This window comes from Bufo bufo, chromosome 6 (assembly GCF_905171765.1).
Source record: "Bufo bufo chromosome 6, aBufBuf1.1, whole genome shotgun sequence".
Classification (NCBI taxonomy): Eukaryota; Metazoa; Chordata; class Amphibia; order Anura; family Bufonidae; genus Bufo; species Bufo bufo.
The window spans coordinates 1,737,201-1,752,246 of record NC_053394.1 but is presented as its reverse complement, the minus strand read 5'-3'; the positions used below and the strand labels follow the sequence as shown (position 1 = coordinate 1,752,246).

At 53.3% G+C, this 15,046-nt stretch overlaps 1 protein-coding gene across 1 annotated transcript in view; it reads right to left on the bottom strand.

The window, feature by feature from the left end:
* Positions 1-8,652, bottom strand: part of RAB11FIP2 (RAB11 family interacting protein 2) — a 62,235-nt gene extending 53,583 nt beyond the window's left edge. Inside the window, exon 1 of the mRNA XM_040434915.1 lies at positions 8,037-8,652. Coding sequence (XP_040290849.1) covers positions 8,037-8,386 — 350 coding nt within the window. The 5' untranslated portion in view covers positions 8,387-8,652. The remainder of the gene's footprint in view (positions 1-8,036) is intronic.
* Positions 8,653-15,046: the final 6,394 nt, after the last annotated feature.

Genomic DNA, 15,046 nt, shown 5'->3' with positions numbered 1-15,046 from the left:
ATCTACTCCACCAGTAACAATGTATCTACCCTAGTAACTGTGTATCTACTCCACCAGTAACTATGTATCTACTCCGTCAGTAACAATGTATCATCACTTCTCGACTCCACCAGTAATTATGTATTTACTCCGTCAGTAACTATGTATCTACTCCACCAGTAACAATGTATCTACTCCAGTAACTATGTATCTACTCCACCAGTAACAATGTATCCTCTCCCCTCTGCAGCCATCGTCTCGCCCTCATTTACAGGGGCCGATACTTGTGGCCCCTTAGAGCGCAGTTCACACGGTGGCGGCGGCTGCTCCCTATTATTCCTGCTCAGAACTAATTAAGGGTTAAATTCCAGCCCTTTGTAATGGAGCCCAGAGCGAGTGCTGCTCCGCCACCGAGAGGAGTCATTACCCAGAATACACTTCATCACAGAAGCTGGAGCCCCCCAGGGCCATGAAAGGAAGGCGCAAATCCCCCCATTATACCATTATGTGTGTGCGGGGGCTGGGACCTCAGGACTGAACCTCTGCTGTTACATCATGTGTCTACTCCAGTCACCTCCAAAGCTTCACTGAACCTCTGCTGGTACATCATGTCTTCTACTCCAGTCACCTCCAAAGCCCCACTGAACTTCTGCTGGTACATCATGTCTTATACTCTAGTCACCTCCAAAGCTCCACTAAACCTCTGCTGGTACATCATGTCATCTACTCCAGTAACCTCCAAAGCTCCACTGAACCTCTGCTGGTACATCATGTCTTATACTCCAGTCACCTCCAAAGCTCCATTGAACCTCTGTTGGTACTTCATGTCTTCTGCTCCAGTCATCTCCAAAGCTCCACTGAACTTCTGCTGGTACATCATGTCTTCTACTCCAGTCACCTCCAAAGCTCCACTGAACATCTGCTGGTGCATCATATCTTCTACTCCAGTCACCTCCAAAGCTCCACTGATCCTCTGCTGGTACATCATGTCTTATGCTCCAGTCACCTCCAAAGCTCCACTGAACCTCTGCTGGTACATCATGTCTTCTACTCCAGTCACCTCCAAAGCCCCACTGAACTTCTGCTAGTACATCATGTCTTATACTCCAGTCACCTCCAAAGCTCCATTGAACCTCTGTTGGTACTTCATGTCTTCTGCTCCAGTCATCTCTAAAGCTCCACTGAACTTCTGCTGGTACATCATGTCTTCTACTCCAGTCACCTCCAAAGCTCCACTGAACATCTGCTGGTACATCATATCTTCTACTCCAGTCACCTCCAAAGCTCCACTGATCCTCTGCTGGTACATCATGTCTTATGCTCCAGTCACCTCCAAAGCTCCACTGAACCTCTGCTGGTACATCATGTCTAATGCTCCAGTCACCTCCAAAGCTCCACTGAACCTCTGCTGGTGCATCATGTCTTCTACTCCAGTCACCTCCAAAGCTCCACTGATCCTCTGCTGGAACATCATGTCTTATGCTCCAGTCACCTCCAAAGCTCCACTGATCCTCTGCTGGTACATCATGTCTTATACTCTAGTCACCTCCAAAGCTCCACCGATCCTCTGCTGGTACATCATGTCTTATGCTCCAGTCACCTCCAAAGCTCCACTGAACCTCTGCTGATACATCATGTCTTCTACTCCAGTCACCTCCAAAGCTCCACTGAACCTCTGCTGGTACATCATGTCTTATACTCCAGTCACCTCCAAAGCTCCATTGAACCTCTGTTGGTACTTCATGTCTTCTGCTCCAGTCATCTCCAAAGCTCCACTGATCCTCTGCTGGTACATCATGTCTTATGCTCCAGTCACCTCCAAAGCTCCACTGAACCTCTGCTGGTACATCACGTCTTCTACTCCAGTCACCTCCAAAGCTCCACTGAACCTCTGCTGGTACATCATGTCTTATGCTCCAGTCACCTCAAAAGCTCCACTGAACTTCTGCTGGTACATCATGTCTAATGCTCCAGTCACCTCCAAAGCTCAACTGAACTTCTGCTGGTACATCATGTCAAATGCTCCAGTCACCTCCAAAGCTCAACTGAACCTCTGCTGGTACATCATGTCTTATACTCTAGTCACCTCCAAAGCTCCACTGATCCTCTGCTGGTACATCATGTCTTCTACTCCAGTCACCTCCAAAGCTCCACTGAACTTCTGCTGATACATCATGTTTTCTACTCCAGTCACCTCCAAAGCTCCATTGAACCTCTGCTGGTACTTCATGTCTTCTGCTCCAGTCACCTCCAAAGCTCCACTGAACTTCTGCTGGTACATCATGTCTTCTAATCCAATCACCTCCAAAGCTTTACTGAACCTCTGCTGGTACATGATGTATTCTACTCCAGTCACCTCCAAAGCTCCACTGAACTTCTACTGGTACATCATGTCTTCTACTTCAGTCACCTCCAAAGCTCCACTGAACATCTGCTGGTACATTATATCTTCTACTCCAGTCACCTCCAAAGCTCCACTGATCCTCTGCTGGTACATCATGTCTTCTGCTCCAGTCACCTCCAAAGCTCCACTGATCCTCTGCTGGTACATCATGTCTTATGCTCCAGTCACCTCCAAAGCTCCACTGAACCTCTGCTGGTACATCATGTCTAATGCTCCAGTCACCTCCAAAGCTCCACTGAACCTCTGCTGGTACATCACGTCTTCTACTCCAGTCACCTCCAAAGCTCCACTGATCCTCTGCTGGAACATCATGTCTAATGCTCCAGTCACCTCCAAAGCTCCACTGAACTTCTGGTGTCTTGGTGGATCTCTAACACTCGGGGTGTCTCGGTGGATCTCTAACACTCGGGGTGTCTCGGTACATCTCTAACACTCGGGGTGTCTCGGTACATCTCTAACACTCGGGGTGTCTCGGTACATCTCTAACACTCGGGGTGTCTCGGTACATCTCTAACACTCGGGGTGTCTCGTTACATCTCTAACACTCGGGGTGTCTCGGTAGATCTCTAACACTCGGGGTGTCTCGGTACATCTCTAACACTCCGGGTGTCTCGGTACATCTCTAACACTCGGGGTGTCTCGGTAGATCTCTAACACTCGGGGTGTCTCGGTACATCTCTAACACTCCGGGTGTCTCGGTACATCTCTAACACTCGGGGTGTCTCGGTACATCTCTAACACTCGGGGTGTCTCGGTACATCTCTAACACTCGGGGTGTCTCGGTACATCTCTAACACTCAGGGTGTCTCGGTACATCTCTAACACTCGGGGTGTCTCGGTACATCTCTAACACTCCAGGTGTCTCGGTAGATCTCTAACACTCCGGGTGTCTCGGTGGATCTCTAACACTCGGGGTGTCTCGGTGGATCTCTAAGGCGCGTGAGCGGATTAGGTCCGATGCGTTGCGAATGCGTTCAGTGAAAAATGCGCAATTTCGAAAGCAAAGTCGGTCAGTTTTGTCTGCGATTGCGTTCAGTTTTTTCCGCGCGGGTGCAATGCGTTTTGATGCGTTTTTCACACACGTGATAAAAAACTCAAGTTTACAAACATCTGTTAGCAACCATCTGTGAAAACGCATCGCGCACGCATTTGCCTGCGGATGTGATGCGATTTTCAAGCAGCCCCATTCATTTCTATGGGGCCTGCGTTGCGTGAAAAAACATGCTGCGATTTTCACGCAACGCAAAAGTGATTTGTGAAAACCAACGCTCATGTACACAGCCCGATTGAAGTAAATGGAGCCCGTGTGAAAGGGGCCAAACACTCGGGGTGTCTCAGCAGATCAGAGATGGGTCAGGAATGTGGCCGGAGTCCGGCAGTGAGAAGAGATGGGTCAGGAATGTGGCCGGAGTCCGGCAGTGATAAGAGATGGGTCAGGAATGTGGCCGGAGTCCGGCAGTGATAAGAGATGGATCAGGAATGTGGCCGGAGTCCGGCAGTGGTAAGAGATGGGTCAGGAATGTGGCCGGAGTCCGGCAGTGATAAGAGATGGGTCAGGAATGTGGCCGGAGTCCGGCAGTGATAAGAGATGGGTCAGGAATGTGGCCGGAGTCCGGCAGTGATAAGAGATGGATCAGGAATGTGGCCGGAGTCCGGCAGTGATAAGAGATGGGTCAGGAATGTGGCCGGAGTCCGGCAGTGATAAGAGATGGGTCAGGAATGTGGCCGGAGTCCGGCAGTGATAAGAGATGGGTCAGGAATGTGGCCGGAGTCCGGCAGTGATAAGAGATGGGTCAGGAATGTGGCCGGAGTCCGGCAGTGATAAGAGATGGGTCAGGAATGTGGCCGGAGTCCGGCAGTGATAAGAGATGGGTCAGGAATGTGGCCGGAGTCCGGCAGTGATAAGAGATGGGTCAGGAATGTGTCCGGAGTCCGGCAGTGATAAGAGATGGGTCAGGAATGTGTCCGGAGTCCGGCAGTGGTAAGAGATGGGTCAGGAATGTGGCCGGAGTCCGGCAGTGATAAGAGATGGATCAGGAATGTGGCCGGAGTCCGGCAGTGATAAGAGATGGATCAGGAATGTGGCCGGAGTCCGGCAGTGATAAGAGATGGGTCAGGAATGTGGCCGGAGTCCGGCAGTGATAAGAGATGGGTCAGGAATGTGGCCGGAGTCCGGCAGTGATAAGAGATGGGTCAGGAATGTGGCCGGAGTCCGGCAGTGATAAGAGATGGGTCAGGAATGTGGCCGGAGTCCGGCAGTGATAAGAGATGGGTCAGGAATGTGGCCGGAGTCCGGCAGTGATAAGAGATGGGTCAGGAATGTGGCCGGAGTCCGGCAGTGATAAGAGATGGGTCAGGAATGTGTCCGGAGTCCGGCAGTGATAAGAGATGGGTCAGGAATGTGTCCGGAGTCCGGCAGTGGTAAGAGATGGGTCAGGAATGTGGCCGGAGTCCGGCAGTGATAAGAGATGGGTCAGGAATGTGGCCGGAGTCCGGCAGTGATAAGAGATGGGTCAGGAATGTGTCCGGAGTCCGGCAGTGATAAGAGATGGGTCAGGAATGTGGCCGGAGTCCGGCAGTGATAAGAGATGGGTCAGGAATGTGGCCGGAGTCCGGCAGTGATAAGAGATGGGTCAGGAATGTGGCCGGAGTCCGGCAGTGATAAGAGATGGGTCAGGAATGTGGCCGGAGTCCGGCAGTGATAAGAGATGGGTCAGGAATGTGGCCGGAGTCAGGCAGTGATAAGAGATGGGTCAGGAATGTGTCCGGAGTCCGGCAGTGATAAGAGATGGATCAGGAATGAGTCCGGAGTCCGGCAGTGATAAGAGATGGGTCAGGAATGTGGCCGGAGTCCGGCTGTGATAAGAGATGGGTCAGGAATGTGGTCGGTGTCCGGCAGTGATAAGAGATGGATCAGGAATGTGGTCGGTGTCCGGCAGTGATAAGAGATGGGTCAGGAATGTGTCCGGAGTCCGGCAGTGATAAGAGATGGGTCAGGAATGTGGCCGGAGTCCGGCAGTGATAAGAGATGGGTCAGGAATTTGGCCGGAGTCCGGCAGTGATAAGAGATGAGTCAGGAATGTGTCCGGAGTCCGGCAGTGATAAGAGATGGATCAGGAATGAGTCCGGAGTCCGGCAGTGATAAGAGATGGGTCAGGAATGTGGCCGGAGTCCGGCTGTGATAAGAGATGGGTCAGGAATGTGGTCGGTGTCCGGCAGTGATAAGAGATGGATCAGGAATGTGGTCGGTGTCCGGCAGTGATAAGAGATGGGTCAGGAATGTGTCCGGAGTCCGGCAGTGATAAGAGATGGGTCAGGAATGTGGCCGGAGTCCGGCAGTGATAAGAGATGGGTCAGGAATTTGGCCGGAGTCCGGCAGTGATAAGAGATGGGTCAGGAATGTGGCCGGAGTCCGGCAGTGATAAGAGATGGGTCAGGAATGTGGCCGGAGTCCGGCAGTGATAAGAGATGGGTCAGGAATGTGGCCGGAGTCCGGCAGTGAGAAGAGATGGATCAGGAATGTGGCCGGAGTCCGGCAGTGAGAAGAGATGGATCAGGAATGTGGCCGGAGTCCGGCAGTGGTAAGAGATGGGTCAGGAATGTGGTCGGTGTCCGGCAGTGATAAGAGATGGGTCAGGAATGTGGCCGGAGTCCGGCAGTGATAAGAGATGGGTCAGGAATGTGGCCGGAGTCCGGCAGTGAGAAGAGATGGGTCAGGAATGTGGCCGGAGTCAGGCAGTGGTAAGAGATGGGTCAGGAATGTGTCCGGAGTCCGGCAGTGAGAAGAGATGGGTCAGGAATGTGGCCGGAGTCCGGCTGTGATAAGAGATGGGTCAGGAATGTGGCCGGAGTCCGGCAGTGAGAAGAGATGGGTCAGGAATGTGTCCGGAGTCCGGCAGTGATAAGAGATGGGTCAGGAATGTGTCCGGAGTCCGGCAGTGATAAGAGATGGGTCAGGAATGTGGCCGGAGTCCGGCTGTGATAAGAGATGGGTCAGGAATGTGGCCGGAGTTTGGCTGTGATAAGAGATGGGTCAGGAATGTGGCCGGAGTTTGGCTGTGATAAGAGATGGGTCAGGAATGTGTCCGGAGTTTGGCTGTGATAAGAGATGGGTCAGGAATGTGGCCGGAGTTTGGCTGTGATAAGAGATGGGTCAGGAATGTGGCCGGAGTCCGGCAGTGATAAGAGATGGGTCAGGAATGTGGCCGGAGTCCGGCAGTGGTAAGAGATGGGTCAGGAATGTGGCCGGAGTCCGGCAGTGATAAGAGATGGGTCAGGAATGTGGCCGGAGTCCGGCAGTGAGAAGAGATGGGTCAGGAATGTGGCCGGAGTCCGGCAGTGATAAGAGATGGGTCAGGAATGTGGCCGGAGTCTGGCAGTGAGAAGAGATGGGTCAGGAATGTGGCCGGAGTCCGGCAGTGATAAGAGATGGGTCAGGAATGTGGCCGGAGTCCGGCAGTGGTAAGAGATGGGTCAGGAATGTGGCCGGAGTCCGGCAGTGATAAGAGATGGGTCAGGAATGTGGCCGGAGTCCGGCAGTGAGAAGAGATGGGTCAGGAATGTGGCCGGAGTCCGGCAGTGATAAGAGAAGGATCAGGAATGTGGCCGGAGTCCGGCAGTGATAAGAGATGGGTCAGGAATGTGGCCGGAGTCCGGCAGTGATAAGAGATGGGTCAGGAATGTGGCCGGAGTCCGGCAGTGAGAAGAGATGGGTCAGGAATGTGGCCGGAGTCCGGCAGTGATAAGAGATGGGTCAGGAATGTGGCCGGAGTCTGGCAGTGATAAGAGATGGGTCAGGAATGTGGCCGGAGTCCGGCAGTGGTAAGAGATGGGTCAGGAATGTGGCCGGAGTCCGGCAGTGAGAAGAGATGGGTCAGGAATGTGGCCGGAGTCCGGCAGTGAGAAGAGATGGGTCAGGAATGTGGCCGGAGTCCGGCTGTGATAAGAGATGGGTCAGGAATGTGGCCGGAGTCTGGCAGTGAGAAGAGATGGGTCAGGAATGTGGCCGGAGTCCGGCAGTGATAAGAGATGGGTCAGGAATGTGGCCGGAGTCCGGCAGTGATAAGAGATGGGTCAGGAATGTGGCCGGAGTCCGGCTGTGATAAGAGATGGGTCAGGAATGTGGCCGGAGTCTGGCAGTGGTAAGAGATGGATCAGGAATGTGGCCGGAGTCCGGCAGTGATAAGAGATGGGTCAGGAATGTGGCCGGAGTCCGGCAGTGATAAGAGATGGGTCAGGAATGTGGCCGGAGTCCGGCAGTGATAAGAGATGGGTCAGGAATGTGGCCGGAGTCCGGCAGTGATAAGAGATGGGTCAGGAATGTGTCCGGAGTCCGGCAGTGATAAGAGATGGGTCAGGAATGTGGCCGGAGTCCGGCAGTGATAAGAGATGGGTCAGGAATGTGGCCGGAGTCCGGCAGTGAGAAGAGATGGGTCAGGAATGTGGCCGGAGTCCGGCAGTGATAAGAGATGGGTCAGGAATGTGGCCGGAGTCCGGCAGTGATAAGAGATGGGTCAGGAATGTGGCCGGGGCAGAAAGAATTTCAGCTCTTGTGGAGCTGGTTTTTCCGCTTCGTGGTCCACATTCCGGAGGCCTGTATACCAGCTGGGCGTGCGCCGATCCCCCATGTACCCGGGCATTAGTCCTGACTTACTCTGTCTTCTGTCGCTCCCTTTTCTCGAAGATGCTGTTGAGGTTGATGGACACCTGTCCCAGGAACTTGTCGAGGCCCACCAGAGAGCGGTGCATGACGGTCAGCAGCAGCTGGTACTGATCGGGGCTGTCCTCGGACATGAGGCCGGGCAGCTCAAAGGACGCCTCTTCCTTCCATACCGGACTGAGGCTTTTCTCCACCACTGAGGTGGAATACTTCTCCTTGCCCAGCTGGATGATGGTGTAGGTGTCGTTAGTGCCATGCTTGCCTTTTGGGTGGAGGTCTCGGGCCTGTAGCACTGTCACCTGGACATGGGTGGGATGCCACCTCTGTTCTGCTTCTTCCAACATGGCTACGTCTATTGTCAGCCTTGTCCTGAGGAGATGGAGTGAAGCTCACCCTGATGTGTGCAGGGACATCTCCAGCTGATCACTGATATACCCTTCAGGGTCTTGACATCATCCTCCTCCTGTCAGGCTCTGCATTGATCCAGCACTGCAGCCACTGCCTCAGCACACAGTGAGGCTGGACGGAGCCTAGAAGAAGCAGAGTCTCCTCCTGCAATCTCCAGGACCAGCAGCCATGATGCTAAGGTGACTCCGAGCTCTGCATCCCACTTCCTGCTTCTCCAGGCAGAACATAAAAGGCCAGACACGATTGGCTTCTCCCAGATCTGAGCAGAGCGCTGTCATTGGCTGCCCACAGAGCAAGCTGCCCGTCTACACACCTGCCACTCAGCTGTGTGTCCATGCTGTGAATGGATAACGACAATCCTAAATGTAACGAGAAATCCAGGGGAAAAGAGAAATCCAGGGGAAAAGAGAGATCCTGGGGAAAAGAGAGATCCTGGGGAAAAGAGAGATCCTGGGGAAAAGAGAGATCCTGGGGAAAAGAGAAATCCAGGGGAAAAGAGAAATCCAGGGGAAAATAGAAATCCAGGGGAAAAGAGAAATCCTGGGGGAAAAGAGAAATCCAGGAGAAAAGAGAAATCCAGGGGAAAAGAGAAATCCTGGGAAAAATGAGAAATCCAGGGGAAAAGAGAAATCCAGGAGAAAAGAGAAATCCAGGGGAAAAGAGAGATCCTGGGGAAAAGAGAGATCCTGGGGAAAAGAGAAATCCAGGGGAAAAGAGAAATCCTGGGGGAAAATAGAAATCCTGGGGGAAAAGAGAAATCCAGGAGAAAAGAGAAATCCAGGGGAAAAGAGAAATCCTGGGGGAAAAGAGAAATCCTGGGGGAAAAGAGAAATCCTGGGGGAAAAGAGAAATCCTGGGGGAAAAGAGAAATCCAGGAGAAAAGAGAAATCCAGGGGAAAAGAGAAATCCTGGGAAAAATGAGAAATCCAGGGGAAAAGAGAAATCCAGGAGAAAAGAGAAATCCAGGGGAAAAGAGAAATCCAGGGAGGAAAGAGAAATCCAGGGGAAAAGAGAAATCCTGGGAAAAATGAGAAATCCTGGGGGAAAAGAGAAATCCTGGGGGAAAAGAGAAATCCAAGGGGGAAAGAGAAATCCTGGGGGAAAAGAGAAATCCAGGGGAAAAGAGAAATCCAGGGGAAAAGAGAAATCCTGGGAAAAATGAGAAATCCAGGGGAAAAGAGAAATCCTGGGGGACAAGAGAAATCCTGGGGGACAAGAGAAATCCAGGAGAAAAGAGAAATCCTGGGGGAAAAGAGAAATCCTGGGAAAAATGAGAAATCCTGGGGGAAAAGAGAAATCCTGGGGGACAGAGGTGATTTTATATAGTTAAGGCTGAAGCTCAGCCTGTAGTTGTAGGAGGGGCATGGAGTATTTAGCCCCGCGCTTACCTCACTCCAGCCTGGCGTTCCTGCGGCGTGCCATCTTGTCCGGTCACGCTCAAGCAGCTACCTCACTTCCGGGTCCGCCCCTTCTGCTTCCTCCTGACAAGTTCATCGTTCGGCTCACCATCGCTCCGGCGCTCTCCCCAGCTCGTTCCGGTCACCGCTCCGGCCTCCACCGCTCTGGCTGTCCACCGCTCCAGCGCCCTCACCCGGTACGTTCTGGTCACCGCTCCGGCTGTCCACCGCTCCAGGGCCCTCACCCGGTACGTCCTGGTCACCGCTCCGGCCTCCACCGCTCCGGCTGTCCACCGCTCCAGCGCCCTCACCCAGTACGTCCTGGTCACCGCTCCGGCTGTCCACCGCTCCAGCGCCCCCACCCGGTACGTTTTGGTCACCGCTCCGGCCTCCACTGCTCCGGCTGTCCACCGCTCCAGCGCCCTCACCCGGTGCGTTCTGGTCGCCGCTCCGGCTCCGCCACTTCCACAGGATATCCTGGTATGTACAGTTTTTTTTTTTTTGTGTTCCTCTTGTCACCTCACGTCACTTGGGGTAGTTCCGCCTCCTGGTTTCTAGTTTCCACATCCCGGTATTGTCAGGGTCATCCAGGCCTGCGTTCTAGCTTCCTCCCGTGTCAGCTCTCTTCAGGTCTTCTGTCCTCTCTACACCTCGGTTCCCGGTTCTCCCAAGTATTGCCGGCTCACAGCGTCCCCTCTCTATTACTTATCATTGGCTTGGGTTTCTCGGTTCGCCCGGGGTCACTCTCTTTAACGGGGGTCGTCCTGTTCTAGGTTGAATCACTCAGGGCCGTTTCTTCCCGGTTCGCCCAGTTCACGTCTTCATCTCCTGGATCGCCCAGGGTCGCCTAGGGGTCTTCCTTCCTCCTGGATCGCCCAGGTCCTGTTTCCCTAGTTCGCCTAGGGTTCTTCTTTCTTCCTGGATCGCCCAGGTCCTCTTTCCCTAGTTCGCCTAGGGTTCTTCTTTTTCTCCTGGATCGCCCAGGTTCTGTTTCCCTAGTTCGCCTAGGGTTCTTCTTTCCTCCTGGATCGTCCAGGTCTGTTTTCAGCTTCCTCGGCCGCCCCGTTTCTCTGCGGGTCACGGGTCCAGGTTGTCTATGCTTCTTTTTTCCAGTCGGTTCGTTCTTCTGTGCCTTCACCTGTCACTGCTCCTTCTGGGAGATCGCCTCCCGTTTTCTTCCCAGCTGTCGATTAACTGGTCCTCATGTGTGTTATCTTCAGATCATGGGTTCGGTCCGTTTTTATCCTGCGTTCCGTCGAGGTTTAAATTTTCTTTAAGGTAAGTTCAGGCTCAGCTCGGTCCAGCTGAGGGCGGTGTTCCTTTTTCCCCTCTTCTGAAGGTCTGGGTTTTTTCTCTAGCTTGCCGGTCCGCAAGCGGAATCGGGTCTCCAGTTCTGCGGTCTTAGGCTTCTTCGGGTAAGTATCTTAATTTGTCTCGTTTCTTTCACGTTCATCTTCTTCTCGGCTGTTCTTTCGCTCTCTCCTTCAGCTTCGTTCCCTCTCTCATTGGCTTTTCCGCAGGTCAAGGATGTCTCACGTGTCAGAGATGGAAGACAATATTTCCCTTCCTGGTACATTGGCTTCTGGTCACTCCGGCAGCGCTCCCTTGAGGAACTGGACTGTGCCTAGGCTGATCACCGAGCTCAACCGTCGGGGGATCCGTCATCCCGCATCAGCCCGCAAGGCGGAATTATACCACTTATTAATGACGGCCCCGAGTTCAGCAGAAGATCAGTCTAGCTCGCCTTCCATCCAGCAAGCCCTGTCCCAGATTCAGTCCTCCATTAGCAGGCTGGCCTGTTCTATATCTGACATTCAGGCCAGGGTTGCAGCTCTCGAGGCCAGTCCTTATGCAGCACCATCCTCGCCGGTGGTGGTGGTACCCACCCCACCTCCGGATGTGGCAGGTAGGCCAGCTCCTGGTCCTCAAATTGCCCCATCTCACTTCATCCCCGAGCATATTAAAAGGGACATCTTGGCTGGGAAGGATGTGAATTTAGCCTCCATCCTCATCGCCTCCCAGGACATCTCGGAGAATCGGATCATTAATTGCGGGGAGGTCTCGGTGGTCTTGAAAGCCAAAGACCCCAGACTTAACCGCAAACTGTCCATTGCCGAGTTTGTCCTGGCGTTTAGCCTGTATCGGGACATTGTCTGTTCGGCCCATCCTTCCAGGAGGGAGGAGCTTGATACCTACCTGTATCGGGTTTCGGACCTGGGCCACAAGCTCAGCGTTCTACGATCACCACAGGTCTTTTTCAGCCAAGGCTGCAGCAGCCCTGTCGCAGTTTCAGTTCATAACTAATTGGGCCGATCTCGACATGGAACTGTTCTGCTGTCATTTTGCCGGTCTCAGAGCTCCCTCCTGTGCCTCTTGTCAGTTTATCTTCCATTCCTCTGACTGGTGTCCCGATCAGGCTCATCCTTCCCAGCCAGGAGCTGCTCCTAGTACTTCAGGGGCCGCCAAGAGCTCGGCGACTTTAGACAAGCTAGGCAGACCAATTGTCTATTTAGGTAGCAGCCAGGTCTGCAACAACTTCAACGCGGGAGGTTGTGCCTTTAACGCTTGTCGAGCTCTTCATATCTGCTCGGCGTGCTTTCGGGCTCATCCGCGTTCGGCCTGTACCAGGAAATCTAAGAGCTCCTGACTAGCCGACATTGATGTAGACCTTCTGGCTGTTCTGCTGCAGGATCACCCAGACCGTCTTTTTGTGGCTTTCCTCTTGACCGAGTTCTGGGAGGGCTTCCACACAGGACTCATCACCCTGCCTCACCGGTCCTGGGAGGGTCCCAATTTGCGTTCGGCCTTCAGTGACCCTGAGGCCGTGGATGCCCTCCTTCGCTCCGAAGTCGAGAAGGGTTTCATTATTGGTCCTTTCCTCCATATTCCGTTTCAGTCCTGGCGGACTATTGGGCTGGTTGTTAAACAATCTTCCAATAAAAAAACGCCTCATCTACGACCTGTCAGCGCCTCATATGTCATCCACCCCAAGCCTGAATTCTCTCATTCCGTCTGAGGAGTATTCTATGCAATACTTGTCAGTAGAGGAGGCAATACAGCTCATCCTCTAGTCTGGGGTTGGGTCTTGGCTTGCCAAGGTTGATCTAGCTGACGCCTTTAAGCTTCTGCCAGTCCACTCGCATCTTTGGAGGTACTATGGTATCAATTGGTTGAACAGGTTTTATTTTGCCAATCGCTTAACCTTCGGGTCCAAAAGCAGCCCCTGGCTGTTCGACCAGTTTGCCAGGGCTCTCCATTGGATCCTGGTGCACCACGGCGGTCTTCCCATGGTAATTCATTACCTGGACGACTTTTTGCTCATTGAACACCCCCATCTGGCTTCTACCTCACAGGGTTTTTTTTTGCCTTCCTCTGGATCAACTTGCAGGATGACAGGCCGAACAAATGTCTTTTTTCGGCCTTATGTACTATGTTACTATGTTATCTGGTCCCCTCAATTCTCGCCACTCTTCTGGATATCTTCTCCCTCCTCCAGGTGCCTGTGGCCTCCGCCAAGACTGAGGGCCCAGCCACCAAGGTGACCTTCCTAGGCATTACGTTAAGATGGAGGCTAGTCTGCCACCAGAAAAGTTGGCCAAGATCCGCTCTGCCATCTCTAGGGCGGTCAGCGCTCTGTCCCTGACCAAGGCGGAGCTTCAGTCCTTGCTGGGTCTGCTGAATCATGCCATGAAGATCATGCCCCAGGGCCGGTCTTTTTTGGCCAGCCTGTTGCATCTTCTCTCCACAGTTCATGACCAGGATTCTGTGGTCCACCTGGATTGCCACGCCATCTCGGACCTTGCCATGTGGAACACCTTCCTTTCAGATTGGAACGGCATTTCCCTCTTTGTTCCCCGCTGGGACTCGGCTTCCCCGATTATCTTCTCGGACGCCGTCGGTTCCATCGTTTTGCTGCAATCTTCAGGTCCCACTGGCTAGCGGTCAGGTGGCCTCCGGAAATCCGGGCGGACCCAGGTGCCATTAGTTCTTCTCCCCTCCTGGAACTATATCCCATCGTGGCTGCTGCCTTGGTTTGGGGAAGCTCCTGGTCCAACTTGCCAGTTCTGTTCGTCACGCATAGCCAGTCCCTGGTCGATATCATCAATTCCGGCAGGTCCAGATCACACAGGGTCATGGCCCTGCTGCGGAAATTAGTGTGGCTATCCCTCACCCACAACTTCCATGTTCGGTGTGCTCACATTCCAGGGGAATCCAACACTGCCGCTGACGCCCTGTCCCGATTCTGTTTTTCCGCTTTTTTCCAGGAAATGCCCAAAGCGGATCGTACTGGCACTCAGGTCCCACCGCTCAGCTCATTCATCCTGGATTAGCATCCTTGGTGGTCCAGGCAGAGAGACTGGTCGAGGGTTCATTATCTCGCAACACAGCCAGGAATTATCGGGCCGGGTTCACAGCTTTCAGCAAGTTTTCTCGAGAGTTTTCAAGGGGTCAGCTGGAGGAAACCTCATATGTCATGGCGTTCATTGCATTTTGCCACACCCACCTGTCTTTATCTCACATTACCATCAAGCTATATTTAGCGGGGCTCCAGCATCATCGCATGATCGCCAAGTCAGATGGGGGTTCCATCCTTGCCACACAAGCCATCAAGGCAACGCTCAGGGGTCTGCAGAAAAAGGGGAGAGGTCCGTGCACCCGCAGACAGCCAGTGTCAGGGGAGTTGTTCAGAGCCCTATCCTCGGCCTTAGACGTCAGTCATTTTGGGCCCTCTCTTAGCACGGTTCTGAAGGCTGCTATTTACCTCGGGTTCTATGGCTTTCTCAGGCCTGGCGAATTCACGTCCGGCCCCGGGCATCATAGCTTCCTCAAGAAACGCCACCTAGTCTGGAACAAAGACCATTTTGTCCTCTTTCTCCCGTCCTCCAAAACCAACCAGTCTGGTCCACCCACGGAGATTAGGTTTTTCCCTTCAAATAATCAATGGTGCCCGGTCAAGGTTCTGTGGCAGTTGTCGTCCTGCTTCATGGTCTCTCCACTAGACTCCCCTCTTCTGCCGTGCGTAGGTAAGCCACTTACCACATCAAAATTCATGTCCCTCGTCCGGTCTCTGATGCAGGGGTTGGGTCACGACCCCAGTACTATTTCAGGTCATTCTTTCCGCATTGGGGCAGCAACGGCAGCTTCTAAACATCAGGTCCCTGCACATGTTATTCGCTGCATGTGGCGTTGGCGTTCGTC